General features: G+C 41.8%; 1 protein-coding gene and 2 long non-coding RNA genes across 3 annotated transcripts; all 3 read right to left on the reverse strand.

The window, feature by feature from the left end:
• Positions 1–6,047: 6,047 nt before the first annotated feature.
• On the reverse strand, positions 6,048–8,503 carry LOC145553829 (uncharacterized). Its single transcript, XM_081612837.1, has 2 exons — positions 7,069–8,503; positions 6,048–6,424 (listed from the first exon to the last, which is right to left on the reverse strand). Exon 1 carries the CDS (start codon positions 8,501–8,503, stop codon positions 7,280–7,282), a length of 1,224 nt encoding a protein of 407 aa, XP_081468963.1. The 3' UTR covers positions 6,048–6,424; positions 7,069–7,279.
• A 15-nt stretch (positions 8,504–8,518) lies between these two features.
• LOC145553751 (uncharacterized) lies at positions 8,519–9,213 on the reverse strand. The gene is made up of 2 exons (XR_014089788.1): positions 8,702–9,213; positions 8,519–8,669 (listed from the first exon to the last, which is right to left on the reverse strand). It is a non-coding gene; the product is annotated as an uncharacterized LOC145553751 (long non-coding RNA).
• A 6,187-nt stretch (positions 9,214–15,400) lies between these two features.
• Positions 15,401–15,803, reverse strand: LOC145553752 (uncharacterized). Its single transcript, XR_014089789.1, has 2 exons — positions 15,584–15,803; positions 15,401–15,551 (listed from the first exon to the last, which is right to left on the reverse strand). It is a non-coding gene; the product is annotated as an uncharacterized LOC145553752 (long non-coding RNA).
• Positions 15,804–24,697: the final 8,894 nt, after the last annotated feature.

Genomic DNA, 24,697 nt, shown 5'->3' on the forward strand with positions numbered 1-24,697 from the left:
ACACTGGCTCCCTGTAGCTCAGAGAATAGACTTTAAAATACTGTTGTTAGTTTATAAATCACTGAAAGGTTTTGCACCACAATATATTAAAGATCTGTTATTGTTGTACCAACTGTCTCGACCCCTTGTAACAAATCCTCGTATAAACGAGAAATGTACACGCACAAGAGAGTCATTTGACTTGTTTTTATACAAATTTAGAAATAAGTATGACCGCAGTTTTAACTAATCAACGCTAGAAAAACGATTTGGTTCTAATAAAAAGAAAGAGGGGACACGTCATCTAACGGATGCGGCTACGAATGACCCGCTACATTTATTAACCACACATCTGTTTTCCTGGAATCATGCCATTATACCAGTCACTCTTTAATTTTTTATAATTAAACAACCCCACATTCAAAACTAAATCTATAACCCAGCCTATGAATCACAACAAAAATAAATCGTTCATCAATAATAATAATCCATCAAAAAGTCCATAATCAGGCGATCAAAAAAGTAAAATTCTTGTCGCGCAAAAAAAAACAACGTTGGGGCCCAAAAATATTTATCAGTCTTTGTGCACACAAAAAAGCATAAAATAAAAAAAATGGAAGGGTCTCACCGGGTCGGCGTTTGTGTACCCGGGCGGTTCCCTTTGTCAGGCCTGGATGGCGAGCGCATCGGGACTGGTCATTGTTCCGTGTGGCTTTATCTTGCCTCCAGAAGAATTTTGACTTCTTTGTTAGTTGATCTGGCAACGCTTTTAGTCCAAAAACTCAGGTATCTCCGGGCTCGTCTTTTAAGCTCCCCGGTCCGTCGCTCGGCGTCCTCTTTCCAGCCTGCTGTCACACCCCTTTTTGTTTCTTCTAACCGAGTGTCCCTTGTTCCTTTTATCAGTTCCGGTAAAAGTTGTGACCCAGATATATTTTTACTTTGTGGACTTTTTCAAATAAAATATATACATACAAGACATCCTTGCGTACATACAAATGCAACAAAAATTCTGTGCATTTCATTACCCTATGTTTTATTCTCGGAGGTAAACATTTATTTTTTCTTTTGTTTAGGGTACTTTATTTCATTGTGATGTCACACCCTCAGGTCTTCTGGTTCTACTCTGCATCCCCAGAACCAAACAAGAAGCAGCATTCAGCTTCTATGCACCATGAATCTAGAACAAACTTTTACAGAAAACTGTAAAACAGCTGAAACACTGAGTTTCTTTAAATCTAGACTAAAAAACCTCCTGTTTAGAGTTGTATTTGAAATGTAATCAATTTACAAATTTAACGTCTTAATGTAATGTTTTTATTGTTTATTCTATGTTGCATAACTGTTTTTAATGATGTAAAGACCTTTGAAATGCCTTGCTGCTGAATTGTGCCATAAAAATGAAATTTGATTGATTGCCAGTGGGTCACATGTGAGCTATTAAATACCAATCATATTTTTATAAATATAAAATAACGTAAAAAAAATTGAAAAAAAAACATCTAAAATGGGGGGAAATGAGTGTACCTCTTCTGTACAGACTGGTAGAACACTTTCACACTGATTTTGACTCAATAGGTCTCATGACCTGGAAGCTATTGAAGATAAATACTAAATTTAAACTAAAAAAATAGGCAACAAAAATAAAAATGTAATCAAAATGTAATAAAAATGCATGTGCCTCATATACAGAAGTTAGTACAATAATTACATTCGCCATCTTCTTCTTCTTCTTCGAAACTTAGGACCCTTCTGACCCCAGGCTGCCCTAAGCGCCTGTTAGAAACTGATCACTGTCCAAACTTGTTTCACTCTCAGTCCGAATAGCTACCAACATACACGTGAATATTCCGCTAAACATGGACAATGAAACATCATAAGAACAGATAATAGACTCATATTTTACTGGAAGAGGGGGGGGTTCCTTGATCCAAAGTCCTCAGCAACTGATCCCCCACACTCTCCCCCTCAAAATAAATGTCGTCCCGACATAATGACATTTCTGGAGAACTGAGTCTTCAGCCGGTATGGAGACAGGTTTGGAAGACAGTCTCTTGTTGCACTTTCCTGTATGATACAGTTCTTAACATGGCATCTATCCCCCTCTTCATGTCATGTTGAAACAATAGACATTACTGGCCAGGTAATATCTGTAAAGTAACTCTGCCATCTCTGCAGGTTGTGTGTATCAGACTGTAAAGTTTGACTTTCAGTTCCTTCCCCATAACCCTTCATTTAGACCCACTTATGCTATTATGTGCTTAACATATGTATCAGTCTAAATCAGGGGTCCCCAAACTACGGCCCGCGGGCCGGATCCAGCCCGCCTCCACATTTGGTCCGGCCCCCTGAACAATACCAGAGAGAATTCAGATTTTTTTTTCATATACCGTATTTTTCCGGTTTATATGTGGATTTTTCTTCAACCACCAGGGGGCTCTTTAGCAGGAAGTGTGTCCTGTAAACTGTGGGTGTTTTGTTTTGCATGGTGCATTGCTGCCATCTGTTGGACTTTTAGGGAACTGCTTGACTTTTATGTTATTTAATCAGTGCGGTTGTTTGATAGCGGTTGAACAGATGAACACACGTGTCTGTTATGAACGCCGCATTCCAGGTCGAGTACTTCGAAGCAATGCCTGTAAGTAGCAGCTTATACTTCAAAACGAGCCTTTATGTTAACATATGATAATAGAAGTAACTTGTTTATTGAATTAGTTTTGGAAATTCCTGCGGGCGATTTGATTATGTGCTACGTCATTGCTATCTAGCAGGCTGCTAAGATTTCTCAGGTCGTTACATAGCATTGCCGCTCATAGCATTCTGAGGTAGCCGTTGTATCAGTTGTACTTATAATGTATGCATCTGAATGTAAAACACTTCTGTAAGCTGCTCTGAGCTCATCCTGAGTTGTTTGTTTTGACAGTTTCACTCCATTCTACATGGAAATAAAGGAAGAACTAATTAATCCTGACTCGTGTGAAAGGAGTTTGGCTGATGGTTAGTTTTGGTACAAGACACCATAGTGAGACCATTACAAAGTGAATCATTGGAAGTCAAAATTGGAAATAAAAGAAGAAAGCGCCCATTAAAACGGAATTAGGTTTTAATAGGGAATTGAAATTTGAAAATGTTGTTGATCAGTTAAATACCATTGAGGGGAAATGCTATTTAACAGTTTTTTTTTAAATAACACTGGGATCATTATGAGAATTTGAGGTATAGATATTAGGATCCAGTAGATGGCAGTAGTGCAACAATAATGGGTGCAAGCTGCTGTTGAAATCTAAAGAAGAAGAACAAAGCGCCCATTTTCATTTAGCATCTGCTAGTAGCAACACGAAGGATCAGCACTTTTACCGTTAGTTACCGTTCGGAAACTACCGTAATCAGTTCAGTTAAATCTAAACTTGGCAACTTTTCTTTTTCAACGTAATAAATGTGATATTCAATTGACCTGTTATGACTCAAATTTTGGGTGTCCGCCCCCTCTGCTGCTGCTGCATCGCTGTGGAAAACCCGGAGCGGCAGAGATATCTGCGTTTTATATGTGTGTTTACTGGTTAAAAAAAAAACTTTGGGGTTGTGGTTTATAGTCCAGTGTGGCTCATAGTTAGGAAAATACGGATTATAATCCTTCCTGGATTTTTTCTGTGAAGTACCCACAGAGGGTTATTTGGTTATTATTTATTCCATTAATAGTGTTATTTCCTGACTTTTGTTCTGTGAAGAACCCAGAGAGGGTTATTTGATTGTGCTTTCTGGAAAACAATAAATTTTTACATTTACGAACTCCTGCAATTGTCACTTTTTCTGTTACAAACTGACTCCGGCCCCCCAGCAGAGAAGGGAAAAGTTATGTGGCCCTCACAGGAAAAAGTTTGGGGACCACTGGTCTAAATCAACTTAACATAGCGGTCCAAATTCCAAATGTGCACTAATCAACTATCAATATGCTTAAAGCTTATGATTCTAATTCCCTCTGTCCTGTGTAGTTACCTAACCTGAACATGTAACTGAACAATGTGACCTAACCACAATATGAACTTAACATTACTTGTGCCTAACCATAAATGTTGGTTGGCCTAGCTTGTTGTATGTGAGTGTTTTGGGTGGATGTCATTGTCTAGAAGGATACTGTCTTGAAACAGGTTCCAGCCCTCTCTCGTCTGTTTCATCAGATGACACCACCTTGCCAGAATTTTGTTCGTCTGCTTCATCAGATGACGCTGCTTCCACAGGATCTTGTCCACCTGCTTTATCAGATGTGTGCTCCTCTGCCGCCATTTCTTCTTCCTCTCTGTCCACTTCTCCTTCCCACTCCACCTCTGGTTCTGCACCCGCTTGAGCATCCTCTGCACCTCTCCTCAGCTAATCTTCAACTTGTTCCAGTTGTACTTTTGGGTGGGTGATGAACCTCCAGTTGTCTTCGTCATCAGAGCTGCTGTCACCATTCTTGTCAACACATTTTTTCTGCTTCCTTCTGTTTCTACTCTGCTGTTGACTTTTCTTGTCCACCATGTTTTTCACATCTTTCTCTGTTTCAGCTGTCAGAAAATCGTAAGTTTCGGTGCAAAATTCTGACCTTCCCTGTGCCTTTCTCCGGATGTACTGCATAAACAGGACTGTCCTTGTGTTTCCTTTCAGTGACTACATAGACCTTGTCTTCCCAGTACAACCTGAGTTTTCCTGGTCCTCCTAGCTCCTTGAAATTTCGCACTAAGACCCTAGATCCTGGCTGCAGTTCCACTCCATGAATTTTCCGGTCGTACTCCATCTTTGCTCTGTTCCGCTCCTTATGTGCTGTCTCAGATGCCAACTTGTAAGCTTCTTGCATCCTTTTTCTCCACTTACTGGCATAATCACTGTGGGTGGTGCTCTGATCAGTTGGAATTAACCCAAACATCATGTCCACTGGCAGCCGAGGACTCCTGCCATAAAGAAGATAGTAAGGTGCATATCCTGTTGCTTCGCTACGCGTACAATTATACACATGCACCACTTTGGGCAAGGAACTCTTCCAATCTGACTTTTCTTTCTCTGTCAGGTTTCTGAGCATTGAAAGAAGAGTTCGATTAAATCTTTCTGCTTGCCCATTTCCAGCTGCATGGTAGGGAGTTGTACGGGAGCCTTGGATGCCACAATACTTTTCCAGCTTAGAAAACAACTTGTTTTCAAATTCTTTGCCCTGATCATGATGAAGTTTAGCTGGAAATCCAAACTTCATGGCAAAGTCTCCGAAGATCTTTTCTGCAGCAGTTTTTGCTGACTTGTTTGTGCTTGCATACGCTTGAGCAAAGCGTGTGAAGTGGTCTATGACAACAAGGATGTATTCATATCCTCCTTTACAACGCTCCAAATGAAGGAAATCAATGGAGACCATCTCGAATGGGTGAGTGGTAACAATATTGACCAGTGGTGCTCTTGTTATCCTGTTGGACAGGCAACTACAAACCTTTATCACATAGTGTTCCACATCCCCTTTCATATATGGCCAGTAAAATCGGTCACGGATTAAGTTCAATGTTCTCTCCACACCAAGGTGTCCCATTTCCTCATGCAGTTCTTTATATATCAGCTGGTGAAACACCTTGGGCAGGACAAGTTGAACTTGATTGGAGGACTTCCTAAGAAGGATGCCATCTTTATTGAGACACAGTTTGTTTCTTTCTCTAGCGAATACAGAGATGTCATCACGCCAATTTCTTTTGGCATGCCGGGGCCATTGTTTTCTCATCACAAACTCACGCACCTTTCCAATAATCGAATCCTCTTCCTGTGCTTTTCTGAGGTCCTCTGGTGATATTTTGGCCACTGTTGGTGTTATGTGTTCCTGTTCTTCATCATTGCAGGCTGACATTATGACTGCAGGACACAACCATGGCTCTTGATCATGGGATGTTAACTGGACAGACTGTGTGACAGAGGAAATTACCTCTGGCTCCATCTCCTGGACGCATGTGTAACGCTAATTAAGGCTAGGCGCCTGACTACGGCCAATTCTAATAACAGGCACTCAGATAGGTTCGGCTATGGAGCCCGTGTGTGTGAATAAAACACCATCAGACAAAAAGTACGTTCAAGTTATTGTATTCAAGTGTATATTCTTGCATATATTTAGGAAGATATTCAATAATAATAATATTTATAATAACAGTGATTTTCTATGAATATAACCGAAAGACACAACAAAGAAGAAACACAAGGAAAACAACAAAACAATAAACCCTGATGACACCCAAGCGTTTTTTTCTATTTTAAGTCCTTTCATGAATCCAAGGTGATTAATGGTCCATCAATCAATAATCCAACTGTTTTTAGTCCATGATCCAGGGCATTAGATCCAGAATGCATGAAGTAGTTTGGTTCATTTAAGTCCTACCGCAAAGCTGCGGTGATCCGGGTAGCTCGCCATCCTGGGTTGACACAGGGGGTGGAAAAAAAACCTGACCTAAATAAGGTCATAAATAAAAAGAAAACAAATTAACTTTCACGGTTAAACAGGGTTAAACTGTTATCCAAATTAACCAAACATTCAATAATTACAATAAAAAAAGCTATATTCCATCAAGTATTTCTCAGAAATCTTTCAAATGAATTTCAAGTTAAAGATCGCGATCAAGTTTACAGATCCAAATTAAAGTTACAAGTCAAGGGTACAGATCAAATTAAAGTTACAAGTCAAGGGTACAGATCAAATTAAAGTGCACTTTCAAATTGTATCCAAGTTTAATTGACAGAGTCAATTAAACTTAATTGACTTTCATATCATTTTCAATAAACAATTGTTTTTTCTCTTTTAGTTTGTTGCGCAACTCCCAAGAAATTAAGCAACCCCAGAGTTCTATAGGCCGTCTACAAAAATTAATGAAAAGTAACTAAAACTATCCTAAAAGGACGAATCTACAAAAATCAAAAGGCCTATTTAACATTTTAAGGTTATATGATCTATTCGGCCACAAAATTAACAAAAAGGAAATGACCTTTTAATTAATAAGACCATTTTTTAATCACTAATACACAAATTGAGTGGGCGTGTCGCCACTGCATTTCTATTTCTGAAAAACTAACAAAGTACGTAAATCAACGACTCACCGTCGAGCGGTCGACAGAAAACACCCAATTTAGTCCTTCGGCCGTGTTAATAAGGCTCGATCCAGTCTTATTCTTCCATATGCTTAGAAGACGCCAAGACGAACAGCTAACCACAGCGACAGCAGCAACAGCAATTGAGATCCGAGTCACCTGTGACCCGGATCTTAAAGTGTGCTGTCAGTTTGACCCGCCAAAATAAAATACGGGTTGATTATTTTGTGCAGGTTACACTCTCCCCCCCTGATCCTATGTACGCCCTCGTACATGTACCAGGCTGGCAACAAATAGGTGGCTGGCTGGAGGGTGGAGCAATCAACTGGTGTTCTTTGTCTTCTTGGAGGGCAAAGGAGAAAGCAGAGCTCAAACTATAGAGCAAAGCCTGGATGCTTTTCAGTAATGGTTCGCCAGGTGTAGTGTACTGCAGTCGATCAGGTGGATTTCTTGTGCGGTTGGAACGTCTCAGAGGTTGGTCCTCAGTGTCCAGAGGTACTGAATCCATAGGTGAGTGAGGTTCTTCAGCATGGCTGGAAATGTCTGGCACATCAGGTCCTTGTATGTCAAGTCTTGCATTGTCAGACTCTGGAGTATCGAGATCTGGAGAGAGGCTTCCTTCAACTCTGGAGACTTCTGCAGGATTAATTTGTTCAGAGTCAATTTCAGGTTCCTCACCGTCTACTGCTAGTTGTTCCTCTTTAACAGTTGTGGGTTCCCCTTCCACAGGTATGGGTTCATCTTCCTCAGCATCACTGTCTTCTTCAGTTACAGGTACTGGAGATTGTGTGACGGGACCAAACTGTTCGGTGCTTGGGACAGACTGCTCGACAGGAGGTAGGTCAATATCAATTGTAAATTTGACAGGTTCAAAAGATGGAATGTGCAGAGGTGGATCGACTAGTTCTTCCTCTGATGGATCCTCTTCATCATCAGCAGGTACTGGAGAAAACACAGGAGATTCCTTTTTATCTCTGGTAGGTATTTCTTCTTCAGGAACAGATAAGTACCCACATGGCAATAAAAGGTCTCGATGCAGGGTTCTTAGTGGTTTGTTCTGGCCTTCTGGTCTGACTGTGTACACAGGAAGATTGCCGGCTTTCTTCACAACAATATACACAGATGATTCCCACTTATCTGCGAGTTTGTGCTTCCCCCTTATTCGCACGTTCCTCACTAGAACTCTGTCTCCAACGTCCAGTTCTGATGCAGTAACTTTCCGGTCAAATCGGGTCTTGTTACGTTGCATCACCTTAGCTGAGTTCTTACTGGCCAGTTTGTAACTTTCCTCCAGGTGGGACTTTAACCTTTGCACATACTGTGTGTGGGAGCAAAATCCATCCTCATTCAACGGCAGTCCAAAAGCTAAATCCACTGGTAGGCGGGGTTGGCGTCCGAACATCAGCTCGTATGGCGAGTGATAGAGATTTTTTGGTATTATCATTTTGTTGTTACTTTAGTTCATATTCAGGTTAAAGTGTTCTCTTGTTTAAACTGTATGTGTGAACTGACCTGGAAGTCACAGCTGCCTGTTATCTTCATGTGAAACAGTTTGACCGAGATTTGAACCGGGCTCAGATCAGGGGCCAGATGTTAAATTGTTTTACGACCTTTGCTTTGTTTAGGTAAAATGTTTTACGACCTTTGCTGTTTTTCCTCTGCTGTCTATCTTGCCTATCCTCCCTCTTTGAAGTTTGAGAATAAAAGACAAGCTGTATCCAAAGATTGGCAGAACGCTCTGTGAACAGCTCTGAGAAGCAGTTGACAGAGTCTTCTCCTTTTGCTTGCAGAAGTTTAGTCATAAATTCATATACGTTGTCTGTGGTTCTTTTATGTAGGTTCTAGGAAAATACCTATCATTTTGGTGCCGAAACCCGGGATCTCTCATACCGACCGCTGTCAGGCAGAGGAAGACGCGCTGAATCCATGCATGGCCAGAGTCAATTGGACCTGGAAAGAAAGACCCAGGAAGTAGAATTCTTCGCTGGGCCAGCGACGTAGGTCCGACTTTGTCTGCCAACGGCGGAATGACGAGATCCGACTGGACAACCCGAAAACTACAGAAACGTAGGTGAATTTTAAAATGGCTATTTTAGTGGTTTGAGTTCCCTTGTATGATGTCGCTCTGCTAAAACTCTGTGGTTTGAGAATCCTTGTATGATGTCGCTCTGCTAAAACTCTGGTTTGAGAATCCTTGTATGATGTCGCTCTGCTAAAACTCTGTGGTTTGAGAATCCTTGTATGATGTCGCTCTGCTAAAACTCTGTTCGAGGAGACCCCATAAGGGCAAGTCCTCAGGCGGATAGGAAGCTTGTCATTGCTGTGTGGTTTTGATTTTTTGATGGGTAAAATATCACTGGTGCTGAGTTATCTGACAAGGCAAAAACAGATAATGTTGCGCTAAATCATAGAGTCATTACTGTGCTTATATTGCTGGTTTGCTACTGCTGCTTTGTGTGTGTGAGAGTGATTGGAGGTTTAAATACCGCTCTGTATTTTACCTCATATAAAACAGTGGATTTAAGCAGCAAACCTCTTGTGGATGCAATAGGCAAGATTCTCCCACTCGAAAGAGTCGAAGCGGGGAATACCACAACAAGGTATTTTAATTGCTGGCCCACTGAAAAGATCTCCAGTTCATAGGACTCCCTAGGAGTCAACGAACCTGGACCAAATTTAAATAAATTCAAATAAATAATATTTTTAAGCTGAAATTGCAAGTGTTTTAAATATGGGAAATAAACATTCTTGTAATTCATCACTCGGTAAGGGCGCCGATGGAGATGAAAAGTACATGCTGTCCAGGTTTCCTGGTAGCACTGTACACATGAAAAAATGGAGAAAGAAATACAAAATAGATGGAAAGCTAAAAATTGATCAATGGCAAATAATTGTGGGAATTTTGGAGAGTAGTGTAGAAAGAAAAATAGGAAGAAAATAAAGTAATTCCAAGCACACGGAATGCTGTAGCGGTGCAAGGAGAGCAAGCTCCTGCAGCCACCCCTCCCCTTGCTGCTTCAGCAGCTCCGTCTGCTCCAGTATCAGCCGCTGCTGTTCCAACAACACGACTGTATCCCTCCCTAGAGGAAGGGACACAAAACTTATATATCTTTAGACCCTGTACCTTAGAAGAGGTCAGGAAAGCTGTGAAAGGATCAGATGTTTTTCACCTGGAGAAATTTGGAGGTTTATATACCTCTGCCTTTTCCAACGACCGGACAAAAGGCCGTGGAAGAGACAGAGGCAGAGGAAGTCACGATAGGCGACGACCCCAAAATAACACCCCACAAAAACCACGGTATTCAAAAGGCTGCTGGATTTGTGGCAATATTGGTCACTGGGCAAGAAACTGCGCTTCAAAGAATGTTGCACGGGGCGACAAGAGGGGTGGTGGAGTGAGGAGACCACAAATAGGAGAAATCTTCAGCATAATCAGACTTTACCACACCCCAAAAACACAAACCCCCAGTCCAAATTGATGAAATGCTAGAGACATGTGCATGCAGTTTAAGACGTTAAGTAAAACCATAAAAGAAATTGAATTCCTGCAAGAAATCAGTGTATGCAAAATAATTTTTCTTTCCTGAAGGAGGAGAAGCAGGAAAAATAAAACTAAATAATAAAATTGTCCTCAGAGAACAATGTTTAATGTATTGTGTAATATTATAACACCAAATTGGTGAAATGATTCTTAGCTGTCTATCTGGAGGGGTCAGCGGTCAGAGTAAGGTACCGACCTGGACATTAACCAGCCTCGTAAACTCTCTTAGGCCTTGAGAGGAGGGCTGCCCGCTGACTTCACAGTCTGCAGCACTGAGATCAACAAATTTAGAGAAATCCATTGTTCTCTGGTGAGACGTGTCTTAGATGAAGTTAACCTAAACTTACATTCTACATTTTACAAGTTAATGGTGAACATGATGAAAGAGACTACAGCTTTTAACATGTTTCATGTTTATATGTGTTTGAATAAGGAAATGGTTTATGACTTCTTAAAAAGTTGGATAATAAGTGGCTAAAAGCTATACGATGAAAAGAAAAGAAAGTTATAATTGACTCTTATTTGCTTCTTTCCTTTTCCTCTGTCTGAGCCTCGCTGCGCTGCGTCTGACCTCTGACCTCAGCTCAGATCTGTCCTGCCAATCAGATGACTCCCTCCTTTATCACCAGCTAGTTGATAAAGAAGCGAAAAAGGACAGGACGATTTCTACCAACTGGACACTGAAGGCAATAAAGTGTCCACTGGTCCTAATTCCTTGACATCTGGGAACTGCCATGCAGCAGAACTACTGTATGGAGTCCTGCTAGACGTTTGGAAAAAGAAAGCAAACTGAACTGTTTGCCGCTTGTTTCATTGGTGGACAAAGGGACGGTCTGGACAACTTATAAATAATCCAACACCGGCAAGTTGGACTGACAGGGAGCAGGAGAAGAGACAGAGGGGGGACCAGCTGCAGCGACGCCAGCAGCAGGAGCCGGAAGCGAGAAGTGAGACAGGAGAAATGCGAGATAAGTTATACACACATGCTGCTGTGATACACACTGCTACTGTAATGAGGACTTGCTTGCTTACTTACTAGCAGGAAGGAATTATCTAGCTAGAAAAGGACATATTGAAGGTTTTTAGGTACAATGTTAAACAAAATCGTCCATTTTGTACCCATTAACTCAGTCCTTAACAGAAGGACCAGTGATCCTCTTAGGGCCCACGAGCCATAGATTGGGAAACTGTGAAGGAAAAAACTGTAATGGTTAAAAGTTAAGAAAAAAAAAAAAAACTGAGTGTGATACGGCTAAATTACACCAACTAAAATTATTAGATTCAAAACTAATAATGATTTGCAAATGTTTTATTTTCTTTGAAATAAATATACAAGTTTGGAACTAAATTAAACATATCTAAGTGTTGAACTTAATTGATATTGCAGTGTTGAAATACTATGGAGTATTTCTTTGCATTTAACTGAAACGCTTAACTTAGAGTTTAATTATATAAAGAATCTATAAATTGATTGGGATTGTGTTTGTGTGTTTTATATTGGGATGAATGACAATTGTTTTGAGAAGAGAGAAATTTTACTGCTAAATTGAGTAACGGATAAAATTATTGACCATTTAATTTAAAATATAAAAAACCATTGTTAACTTGTCTGAAATGCGAGGTTAAGAGAAAATCTGAGACTTTAAGCAACCTTGTAAACGGCTACTAAAAACTGATGATTGTGATTAAAAGCAACATTTTCTAGACTTCAGTCTAGAACATTTTAATCCAGATTTGATTGATAGTCAATAAATTCAAAAAGAAATGGAAAATTAGAGGATTTGAGGTTTTGGTTTAATTTCAGGATGGTCATTTTTATTTAGGAAGAGTTATGCTTTGATGAATTTGATAACATCTACAGGGAAACCAGTCACCCATGCATCCTTGCTTAAGAATCTTTTGCAGGCCATATATTTACCAGCTGAACTAGCAGTTTGTAAGTGTGCAGCGCACACCACGGAACAGAATGAGGTTTCAAGTGGCAATAGATTAGCTGATAAAGTAGCAAGGGAAGCTGCAGCTGGGAAGCATGGGGGAGACAATTTCTCAATACAGATAGAAGATCCTCAAGTAATAGACAAAGCTGTGTTAAAAGACATGCAAGATAATGCTCCAAACGCAGAAAAACAAATGTGGATAATTAAAGGGGCGACACTGAATGATGATAACATTTTTTTCAGTAAATAGAAGTCGGTCCTTCCAAAATCTCTATTTAGAGCGGCAGCAATTTTGACACATGGACATTGTCATGTGTCAACAGGGGGGATGGTCTCTATGCTACAACAGCATTTTACCACATGGTCTCTATGCTACAACAGCATTTTACCACATATGGATTAAATTCTTACTTAAAAAATTTTTTGTACTGCATGTCCAGTTTGTGTCAGAAACAATCCTCAAGGAAACATTAGACCAAGAAGAGGAAGTTTCCCAAAACCCTCATCCATTTCAAACAACGCATATGGATTTTATTGAACTCACACAAAGTGGACCACATAAATATTGTTTGGTGATGATTGATGCTTTTTCTAAAAGAGTTGAAGTAGTTCCAGCAAAGCCTGCTTTTGAAATAATTTATGGGAGAGCTTACATATTGCCTCTGTTTGCTCCAGACTTACAGAAAGCTGATGAAGAACAAACATTGGTAGATTATATGATCAGGATCCTGAAACAGAAAGAGGTGTTAAATGCAAATTTACTGCCGTCTGACTGTTCTCCTCTACAGGAAATAAATAAAACCACCCCCATCCAGCCAGGAAACTGGGTCTACATAAAGGTCATAAAAGAACCCTTCCAGGTGCTGATGACCACACCAACAGTCGTAAAGACCCAGCTGGATACATCTGAGTCACTGCAAGCTGCAGAGAGTGTTTGAACCCCTAAGTAGGCGGAGGGAGGAAGACCGGACTTCAAAGGGGGGCTATTTTTTAGGGTAGCTCGTCTCAAACCCGGTGAAGAAACGCTTAAGATTCCCCCGTCTTTAGTTTGGGGGTTCTGACATCTCTGTGCGCCGAGCAGCAATGGGGACTCCATATGCCAGATGGATCTTCTACTGCGCTGTGACTGCAGCATCAACCTGTGGTGGAAACTAATGAATAGAACCGCGTACGAGGGACATGCTGTGAACTGCTATGTGTGTGCGCAGCTGCCAATCGCCACACACAACTCAGGTCTGCGTGTAGGACACATCACGGATGACAAATAGATGTGTCTCTATGGCCTGAGCACACAACCACGACTCAGCGTCCCCATGCCAAAGGGATGCAAACGGTGAAAAAATGACTATTCTGTTCTACTTCAGATAGGAGATGCCGTGAAGGAACTTTTTGGATCTATGAACTGTTCCTTTAATGCTGACGTATTTCCATTTCCACTAACCGCATGGAAAATACCAGAGACCATTTCTTTAGCAGGAGCTAAACCCGGGTCTCTGAGGAGCTGCGTGTTCAACAACGGACACGTTTCTCTTGGGATGTTACCTTGGAACTTGTGTAACAGAGTTTACACCTACTGCGAAACGACACCGGATTACATCAACTGCATCGCCTGCAGGGGTCAAAGGATGACTCCACACTGCAAAGTCTGGAAGGACAACCCAGACTGTGACAACATGCTTCAGGAGAGGAGTTTCAACATCACAGATCGGACATTGGACGACAGGAGACAACGCTGTGCAGTACCATAGTGCCAGGAGACTATGGTTCACGGGTGATGGCAGACTGGTACTTCCTGTACCTGATTGTATTCATCAGGAAAGGACGACACGTTCTGGCTGCTCGCTCCAAGCGTGATGCCTGAGGTCAAACGCTGGGGAGGCCTCACAACAGACACTGGAGTTCCATGGGAATTCAGGATTTGGAACGGCGGAGAAAAATTCATGCAAGGTCTGTTTCCGTGGGTTGGAGTAGGTGAGATTCGGGACCACGTAGAGATAAACAGGTACGGATTACTGCGACTAATCAACATCACATACCAGCTGGCCAATGGCACCGCGAAGGAGCTGACTGAACTGAGAAACATGGTTATGCAAAATCGTGTTGTTCTGGATTTCCTCACTGCCCCTCAGGGAGGGGTTTGCAAAATTATTGGCCCAACGTGTTGCACTTTCGTTCCTGATGAAACAGGAACTGGAGGAACCATTTCTGATGCTCTATATGAGCTGGAGGATCTTGAAAAAAAAATAAATAAATATGTGGAGAGTGGAACACGCGGCTCATCCTTTTTTGATTTGTTTTCATGGCTCATGTCTGGTCCATGGTGGACTTTACTGTTAAAGCTCATGACACCTATTCTGTTTGTTTCGGTTCTGTTCTGTCCTTTTAAGGGTTGCATTATTCCATACCTACGAAGTATGATGTTTAAGACAAGTAACACAACTGTTGTCAGTTATCAGCTAGCAAAGGCATCCTATGAGACGAATGAAGATGACTTGTTTTGAGATTCTGACGATTTTCTGTGCAATGATGATGTTCTGTAATCACTGAACGGATTAATTCATTTGCTGAATGATTCCTACACCAAAAATGTGAAAACAAGTGGTGTTAGTGATGAGAAAACTGCGTTTGATTTTTTGCTGTTTCTTTCTTTTGTTTTTGTTTATTTCATTTATTCATTATGATCATTGTGTAATTTTTATGTTTAGACTAGGACAAAAAATGTATATATTTTGCATTTCTTGGTTCTATTTTATTTCTTTTCTTTTCTATGCTTGGCTTTTGAATAAGGTTTACACACATGGTGAAATGATAAAAAGGGGGAATGATAGAGATTTTTTGGTATTATCATTTTGTTGTTACTTTAGTTCATATTCAGGTTAAAGTGTTCTCTTGTTTAAACTGTATGTGTGAACTGACCTGGAAGTCACAGCTGCCTGTTATCTTCATGTGAAACAGTTTGACCGAGATTTGAACCGGGCTCAGATCAGGGGCCAGATGTTAAATTGTTTTACGACCTTTGCTTTGTTTAGGTAAAATGTTTTACGACCTTTGCTGTTTTTCCTCTGCTGTCTATCTTGCCTATCCTCCCTCTTTGAAGTTTGAGAATAAAAGACAAGCTGTATCCAAAGATTGGCAGAACGCTCTGTGAACAGCTCTGAGAAGCAGTTGACAGAGTCTTCTCCTTTTGCTTGCAGAAGTTTAGTCATAAATTCATATACGTTGTCTGTGGTTCTTTTATGTAGGTTCTAGGAAAATACCTATCAGCGAGTATCCTGTAACATCGTTTTTTGTGCAGTTGTAGGCATGCACTAGTGATTTTACAAAGTCTCTCCAATGGGTTTTTTCCTTTTCAGTTAATGTTCCTAGCATGTCCAGCAGTGTTCTATTAAAACGTTCAACAGGATTTCCTCTTGGATGGTATGGTGTGGTCCTTATTTTGTGAATATTTGCCATTTTACAGAGTTCTTGGATGGTTCTTGATTCAAAATCTGGGCCCTGATCACTGTGCAGTTTTTCTGGAATGCCGTAATGCATAAGGAAATTCTCCCACAAACACTTAGCAACGGTCTTAGCTTTTTGGTTTGGAGTAGGCACAGCAATGGCATACTTTGTAAAGTGGTCTGTTATGACAAGGATGTCTTTGATTCTGCGATCTGGTTCCACAGAGAGGAAATCCATACACACCAACTCCAAAGGATGGGTGGTTTTGATGTTGACCAAAGGTGCAGCTCGCTCAGGCAATGATTTGCGTCTTACACACCTTTCACAGGTTCTGACTTTATTGACAACATCAATGAACATTCTGGGCCAGTAGAAACGGGAACGGACCAAGTCGAGAGTTCTGTCGATTCCCATATGACCCATTTGGTTATGCAGTTGGTGCAGCACAACAGCTCGATACTCCTCAGGTAATACTAGTTGGTATCTTGGTTCACTTCCCACTTGTCTCCTCCTAATGAGAAGGTTGTTTTGGAGCTCCATTTTGCTTACTTCTCGGAGTAGAAGAGGCAGTTCAGGAAGTTCTTCCCTCACCGATGGTGATGGTGACTCTCCTCGTTCCAGCTGAGCTATGACATGGCGGATAACAGGGTCGTCACGCTGCTTGGCTGCAATGTCATCTGCTGAGAATCGAGGAAGTAAAGAGGAGCTGAACTGGTCATCATCAGTAAAACTGTCAGGTAGACTGTTGACATGGGTGGACATAGACAGCACCAGAGCATGGTCAAGATGTACATCTGAGCTGTACACCAGGTGACGAGCACAAACTGCTTCGATGGTGTGCTGATCAATGAAGACATAATCTGGTTTGTTGAGGTGTTGCTGGGCAAATTTCAGGACTCGTTCATGTTCCTTCCTGGAGGTAGGATCATCAGACAGCTCACCATGAGGTCGTCGAGACAATACATCAGCATCCATGTTCTGCTTTCCAGCTCTGTAGATGATCTTGAATGTGAAAGTAGACAAAGCTGAAAGCCATCTGTAACTGGTAGCATCGAGTTTTGCTGAGGATAACAGGTAAGTTAGTGGATTGCTGTCTGTGACAACTGTGAACTGAGCACCGTAGAGATAATCATTAAATTTCTCTGTCACCGCCCATTTCAGAGCGAGAAACTCCAATTTATGAGCAGGGTACTTAGACTCACTCCGCGAGAGACCCCTGCTGGCATATGCCACAACTCTATTCTTTCCATCCTGCTCCTGATACAACACGGCACCAAGACCGGTGGAGCTGGCGTCGGTGTGGAGTGTGTAGGGCTTTTGTGGATCAGCAAATGCCAGTACAGGAGCAGAAGTTAGTTTCTTGATGATGGTTTCAAAAGCCTGTTGACACACTGGTGTCCACCGTCCTCCAAATGGTGCTTTGGGATTCAGGTACTTCTCTGGTTTTACAGTTGGTCTCAATTTCTTCTGGGATGGCGGATAACCAGCAGTCAGGTCATGCAGTGGCTTAACTATGGCTGAATATCCTTGGACAAAACGGCGGTAATATCCAGAGAAACCAAGAAAAGACCTCAGCTCTTTTAGGTTTTTGGGCACTGGCCAGGAGGTAAGTGTTTTGATCTTATCAGGATCTGTCTCAACACCATTCTGGGACACTACATGCCCCAGGTATTTCACAGATGTTTGAAAAAACACACATTTCTCGACTGACAACTTCAACCCAAAGTCCTTAAGTTTGTTGAGAACTTTCATCAGGCGTTCTTCATGTTCCTCTAAGGTAGGTGCAAAGATGATCAAGTCATCTATGAAGACCAAAACTTCTTTTAGATTTAATTCTCCCATGCATCTTTCCATCAACCTTTGGAATGTGCTTGGGGCATTAGTGACCCCTTGTGGCATGCGGTTGAATTCCCAAAACCCCAATGGACAGACAAAGGCAGTTTTGGATTTATCCTTTTCCTCCATCTCAATTTGGTAATAGCCCGACTTGAGATCTAACACCGTGAACCACTTTGATCCAGAAAGGGCAGAAAATGCATCTTCAAGCTTGGGTAGAGCATAGGCGTCCTTTATTGTTTGAAGATTTAGCTTCCTGTAGTCGATACAGAGACGTACACTTCCATTCTTTTTGCGTACAACCACAATTGGAGAAGCAAATGGCGAATCAGACTCACGTATGACTCCGGAATCAGAAAGCTCTTGCAAATGCTTTCTTACAGCATCGACATCCTGAGGGTGGATTGGTCTTGGCCTTTGTTTGAAAGGAGTGGGATCAGACAACTTGATTTGATGTTTAACTTTGTCTGTCCGGCCGAAGTCCAGGTCGTGCTTTGCAAACACCTCAGGAATACTGTTGAGCTTCTGGATGATTCGCTGCTTCCATTCTGGAGATAAAGGTGAGTCTCCAAAGTTGTATTGTGGTTGAGATGGTTGTAGTGATTCTGTAGACTGGTTTGAATTGTGAACTGGCTGCTCTTGTGAGATCACACTCTGGAAAGTGCTGATTTCTGCTATGACTGCTCGTGCTGGAATGTGAATCTCATGGTTAGACTCATTGCTTACAACAACTGGCACATGACACGGCCGGTGTTGAGGCAAGTCAATGAGGCAGGTTTTTACCATGAGCCCACCAGGGAGGGCATAGGAACTCGGATGTTCCAGGAGGACTTGTTTTTCTTCTTGCCACAATCTTGAAGCTAAACACCCTTCTACAACTGTGGTTTGGCCAGCAGTAATGATTTGGGGCTGACTGGACTGCAGGGTGACAGTTGCAGTAAGGTCATTCAAACTCTGGGCATAGCGGTGTTGAAGGATCTTATACACTGCTATATAACCAGACAGTGTAGGTTGAAATAACTCATCAGGATGAGTATCAAAATGTTTTCTGTAAGCAACGTCTAAGGTGTTTGTGCCTATGAGGATCAGATGTTGAGACGGTTTATTATCAGGCACAACAAGAGCAAGTGTGTCAACTTCAACAGGTAAACCAAAAAATTCCGGTGAGAAGGTCATGTTGATCTCTACATATCCCAGGTAAGGCACTGTTTGCCCATTAGCTCCTTCTATTTCCAACAGGTTGTTTATTGGTTTGATTTCATGATCCCTGAGGTAAGTATTATAGAAGGAGTAAGGAATAGTAGTAACCTGTGAGCCAGAATCAAGGAGGCAGTTGAACTGATCTCCTTTTACTTGAACTTGACCTGTGCTCTTTGTGCCGACAAGACCTCGTGGCAGTGTTCTTATTTTGCGTTCTTTGGGACTGTTCATATACACAGCTTCTGTGTGTCCCACTACAGAAACTGTTTCTAGTTTAATGATTTTGAATTCTTGGCATCCCATGCTTGTTGCTTTTGATGTAACAGTTTCTTTTTCTGCTCAACAAGACTGAGGTTTGCTTTATTTGTGCAGGAGGAGGAAAGATGGCCGTCTTCTCCACACTTAAAACAGTACCAAGGCTTGGGCTTGGTTTTTACTAGAGGTGAAGAAGAGTAGGATTTGTTCTGGTTTGACATGGACTTGAATTCAGCTGGACTCTTTCTGGACAGAAGTTGAGACATTTGCTGCTGCAATTTCTGAAGTTGTTTTTTCATTTCTTTCAGCTCTTCATTGGACGTAGAATGTCCACAAGAACAGGCACTTTGGGACTGGATGTGAACTTTCTGTTTTGACGTTCCAATGTGCTTTTTCATAAGTGACTCTTTAGCATATTGTCTATCTTCTTCTGTCCTCAGTAACAACAACAAATCAGAAAAAGATGGTGGGTTATCTTTCTTTTGTTCCAGCTGTAACTTGGTTATGACAGTGTTGTCCCAACACCCACGACAAAACTGTTTCAGTAGATGTTTATTAATGTCAGCAGGTGAGATTCCTCCTTGCTTCACAACAGTGTTGAGAGTGAGCAGAAGTCTTTGAAGGTAAGTGGACGGTCGTTCTCCTGGATTCTGCAGGATGTTTAAGTATTGTGCATACAATTCTTCCCCGTCCTGCACTGTTCCAAAGGCAGAATCTAGTACATTTAGCAAAACTGTTGGTACTGTGTTGGGGCTCAAACCTTTGACCAAATCAGCTGCAGGTGATGACAGGCTCTCTGTGATTCGTCTGGTGACGTGTAGCGCAGAAAGACTGGGATCAGCAAGCAGAGACTCAATCTGGGAACGCCAGGACTCATAATCAGCTTCATTACTCGACTTAGGAAGCCTTCCTGAAAAAGTACGGAGACGAAGTGAGGTTGGACCAGTCAAATCAGTATTTCGGACCACATGTTCAACAACAACCCGTTGTATTTGAGGTGGATTGAGATCATTGGTGGACAGCGACAGTCCTGGAGCTGGCCCAGTTTGCTTTTGACGAGGTCGTGCTTTTTGGTCCGCGGAGGAATGAGCAGGAGGAAGGGAGGATAATGACCCTGATTCCGACCCTGTATGCACTGGCCGTGCAGCAGTAAATTTATCCACTTCCTCTTCCTCTTTTGCCTTTACTCCATCCTCTTCCTCATCATCATCATAGTCATCATCAAAATTTTCATCTGCTCCTGATGCATGCAAATGTTGGCCTATCTGGCTCATTACTGTCTTCAGAACATCTTCAAAACGATGACCGCTTTGATCAGCAATTTTCTTAAGTACAGCGATATAGTCGGGCTGATGGCTGCTGCTGCTGCCCTCTGTGGCTGCGTATTCGAGTGCCAAAACAGTGACACGGAACACATGGTCAGTATTTGTTTGAGAGGTGTAAGTATAAGGTAGAAGCTGTTGTAACGCGGAAAAAGCATCTAAATCCGCAAACTCAACGATCAGGTTTTTAAAAAAAGTGCTTGAGGAATCAGTTACATACAAAGTGCGATTAAGTTTACCATACCTACTCAAGCAATCAAGTATTTCTACATCGGCCTTGGTATTAGTAGCACCAGTAATCATCACAGACTGTGATACATTTACACCAGATTGCGCAACAAAATCCATTATATCTTTTTTTTTTTTATTTTGTTTTTTGTCTTTTACCTTTCGGAAAAGTTGCTTATTTATTTTACTCAGGATTGTCTATCCCCAAGACTGAAAGAAATGTTCAAAAATGATAGGTAACCCAAAAAATATTCACACACACAAGCTCCTGGCTAGCTCGCCACGTGTAACGCTAATTAAGGCTAGGCGCCTGACTACGGCCAATTCTAATAACAGGCACTCAGATAGGTTCGGCTATGGAGCCCGTGTGTGTGAATAAAACACCATCAGACAAAAAGTACGTTCAAGTTATTGTATTCAAGTGTATATTCTTGCATAATAACAGTGATTTTCTATGAATATAACCGAAAGACACAACAAAGAAGAAACACAAGGAAAACAACAAAACAATAAACCCTGATGACACCCAAGCGTTTTTTTCTATTTTAAGTCCTTTCGTGAATCCAAGGTGATTAATGGTCCATCAATCAATAATCCAACTGTTTTTAGTCCATGATCCAGGGCATTAGATCCAGAATGCATGAAGTAGTTTGGTTCATTTAAGTCCTACCGCAAAGCTGCGGTGATCCGGGTAGCTCGCCATCCTGGGTTGACACAGGGGGTGGAAAAAAAACCTGACCTAAATAAGGTCATAAATAAAAAGAAAACAAATTAACTTTCACGGTTAAACAGGGTTAAACTGTTATCCAAATTAACCAAACATTCAATAATTACAATAAAAAAAGCTATATTCCATCAAGTATTTCTCAGAAATCTTTCAAATGAATTTCAAGTTAAAGATCGCGATCAAGTTTACAGATCCAAATTAAAGTTACAAGTCAAGGGTACAGATCAAATTAAAGTTACAAGTCAAGGGTACAGATCAAATTAAAGTGCACTTTCAAATTGTATCCAAGTTTAATTGACAGAGTCAATTAAACTTAATTGACTTTCATATCATTTTCAATAAACAATTGTTTTTTCTCTTTTAGTTTGTTTCGCAACTCCCAAGAAATTAAGCAACCCCAGAGTTCTATAGGCCGTCTACAAAAATTAATGAAAAGTAACTAAAACTATCCTAAAAGGACGAATCTACAAAAATCAAAAGGCCTATTTAACATTTTAAGGTTATATGATCTATTCGGCCACAAAATTAACAAAAAGGAAATGACCTTTTAATTAATAAGACCATTTTTTAATCACTAATACACAAATTGAGTGGGCGTGTCGCCACTGCATTTCTATTTCTGAAAAACTAACAAAGTACGTAAATCAACGACTCACCGTCGAGCGGTCGACAGAAAACACCCAATTTAGTCCTTCGGCCGTGTTAATAAGGCTCGATCCAGTCTTATTCTTCCATATGCTTAGAAGACGCCAAGACGAACAGCTAACCACAGCGACAGCAGCAACAGCAATTGAGATCCGAGTCACCTGTGACCCGGATCTTAAAGTGTGCTGTCAGTTTGACCCGCCAAAATAAAATACGGGTTGATTATTTTGTGCAGGTTACACATGTCCGCATGTACTCCTCCATGTCCAGGGGCATCCTTGACAGTCCGTCTGCATCCCCATTCACTTTTCCCGGTCGATACTTGATGGAGAAGTTAAAGTCTGCTAATTCGGCTATCCAGCGGTGTGTGGTGGCATTTAGCTTGGCTGATGTTAAAACATAGGTTAACGGGTTATTGTCCGTATAGACGACAAAAGAGGGTGCATAATAAAGATACTCTCTGAATCATTCACAGATCGCCCACTTCATTGCAAAGAACTCTAACTTCCCAGAATGGAGGTGGTAGTTCTTTTCTGGTGAAGTTAGTGTTCTTGACCCATAACCTATGACCACAAGTTTGCCTTGTTGTCTCTGGTACAACACTGCACCGAGGCCTTCTTGAGAAGCATCACAGTGCAATACAAATGGTTTCTCAAAGTCAGGGTAACCTAATAGTGGAGGAGACAGCAAATACTCCCAACAGCTGGCAGAGAACATCCTTATGATGCTTTGTCCATTCGATTGGATGGCTTGAGGGAAGCTGGTCTGAGCTTTTGTGCCTTCCCTTGTTTGTTTTTGACCCTCCTCCTTTCACTGCCTTTCCAGGTTTCTTTTCTGTGCACAACAGGCTGTACAGGGGCTTAGAAAGTGCGTGAGAAGTTGGGAATATATGGACGATAGTATGATAGGAAGACCAACATTTTCCTCAAATCACCCACCATTTTTGGTATGCGGTCCTTGAGTGCCTGTACTGGTGCAATCTCAGCAGGATCCATGCAATAGCCATCCTTGGACACAATCTTTCCCAGAAACTTCACCTTGTCTTTGAAGATTTCACATTTTCTTGGCGTTAATTTCACTCCATGAGTCTGATAACGACGCAGCACCTCTCTCATGTCACGTAGATGATTCTCAAATGACTGGCTGTGGACCAGGTTGTCATCCAAATATGGCTGAGATGTTTCATCCCTAAGACCTGCGAGGCACTCCTCCATACTGCGCTGGAACTCTGCTGGAGCTGAGGACAGGCCAAAGGGAATCCTGATCCACTCATATAACCCCCAAGGTGTTATGAATGCGGTCAGGGATCTGCTACTCTTCTCCAGGAAACCCTGATGGTATGCCTTGCCCTGGTCCAAGACAGAGAACCATGCACTTCCACTCAGGTTATTAAGCATATCCTGCACTCGAGGGATGGGATGACGATCCAGAATGGATTTCCGGTTCAGGTCACGATAATCCACGCACAAGCGGAGGCTTCCATCTTTCTTGCGTACACAAACTATGGGTGATGAATATGGAGATCTGGACTTTTGAATCCAACCTCTGTTCAGCAAGTCTTCCAGATATTCCTTCACCTCCTTAAGAAGCGGTTTGAGGACAGATGTATAAGTCCGTGTTACTGGTGTTGTGTCGTTCAGCCTGATTTTTAGCTGCAGGGATGGGATGCAGCCCACATCATGCTCATCCTTAGAAAATGCATTACACTCCTCATGAAGCATCCTCCTTACATCTTCTTGCTGCTCAGGAGTCAGGTGGTCAATGGGCACTGGCGGGTCCCACAGATCATGTTTGGATGCCTCGGGCTCTCCGTGTTCTCCATGTGGTTCATCAGAAACTGGACAGTTGCGATCGCTGGCAGGTGAGATTATCTCTGTTTTCTTTTCCCTTGCACCGACAGGTCTGGCTTCTACTGGATAAACTGCTTTAATCTGCTGCAAGTATCCCACTACAGTGCGGGGTATCAGCGTAATATCTGAATGACTGTCATTTGTGACTGGGATTGATACGGCTGACCGGTTTCCTGTTTTCAGGCAGACCACTGTTTTTAAGATGTTCAAACCCTCAGGCCATTTTGGGACCACCTCCGGCTCAAACAGTACTTCCTGTCTTTTTGAGAGAGGACCCATCCTCACACTACACTTCACCTCTTTGGTCTGACCCACAGGAATCACTGTTTTTAGACGTCCAATTTTCACCATTGCTTCCTCAATATTTTGGTGAGCTGTTTTTACTAGGTGAATTAACACATCTGCCTTTTTGCAGTCAAATGAGAAAGCCTCTTTTACTGCTATGGACGTGACACCAGGGTGGTGCTCCATGCCATTCTTTACTAAATGTTCAATGACATTGTATCCAATGTTTGGTGGCTCAGCCACTCCAGGCTCATTAGAGACGAGTACTGGCACCAGCAGTTCTGAATTCAGACCTCCCTTTGATCCTAGTTTGAATTTTACTTCCACCCAACCTGCAAAGGGAATGGGGGTCTGATTTGCTGCTTTCCCAA

The sequence above is a fragment of the Poecilia reticulata genome, chromosome 11 (genome assembly GCF_904066995.2).
Source record: "Poecilia reticulata chromosome 11, P_reticulata-male-v2, whole genome shotgun sequence".
NCBI classification, from domain to species: Eukaryota; Metazoa; Chordata; class Actinopteri; order Cyprinodontiformes; family Poeciliidae; genus Poecilia; species Poecilia reticulata.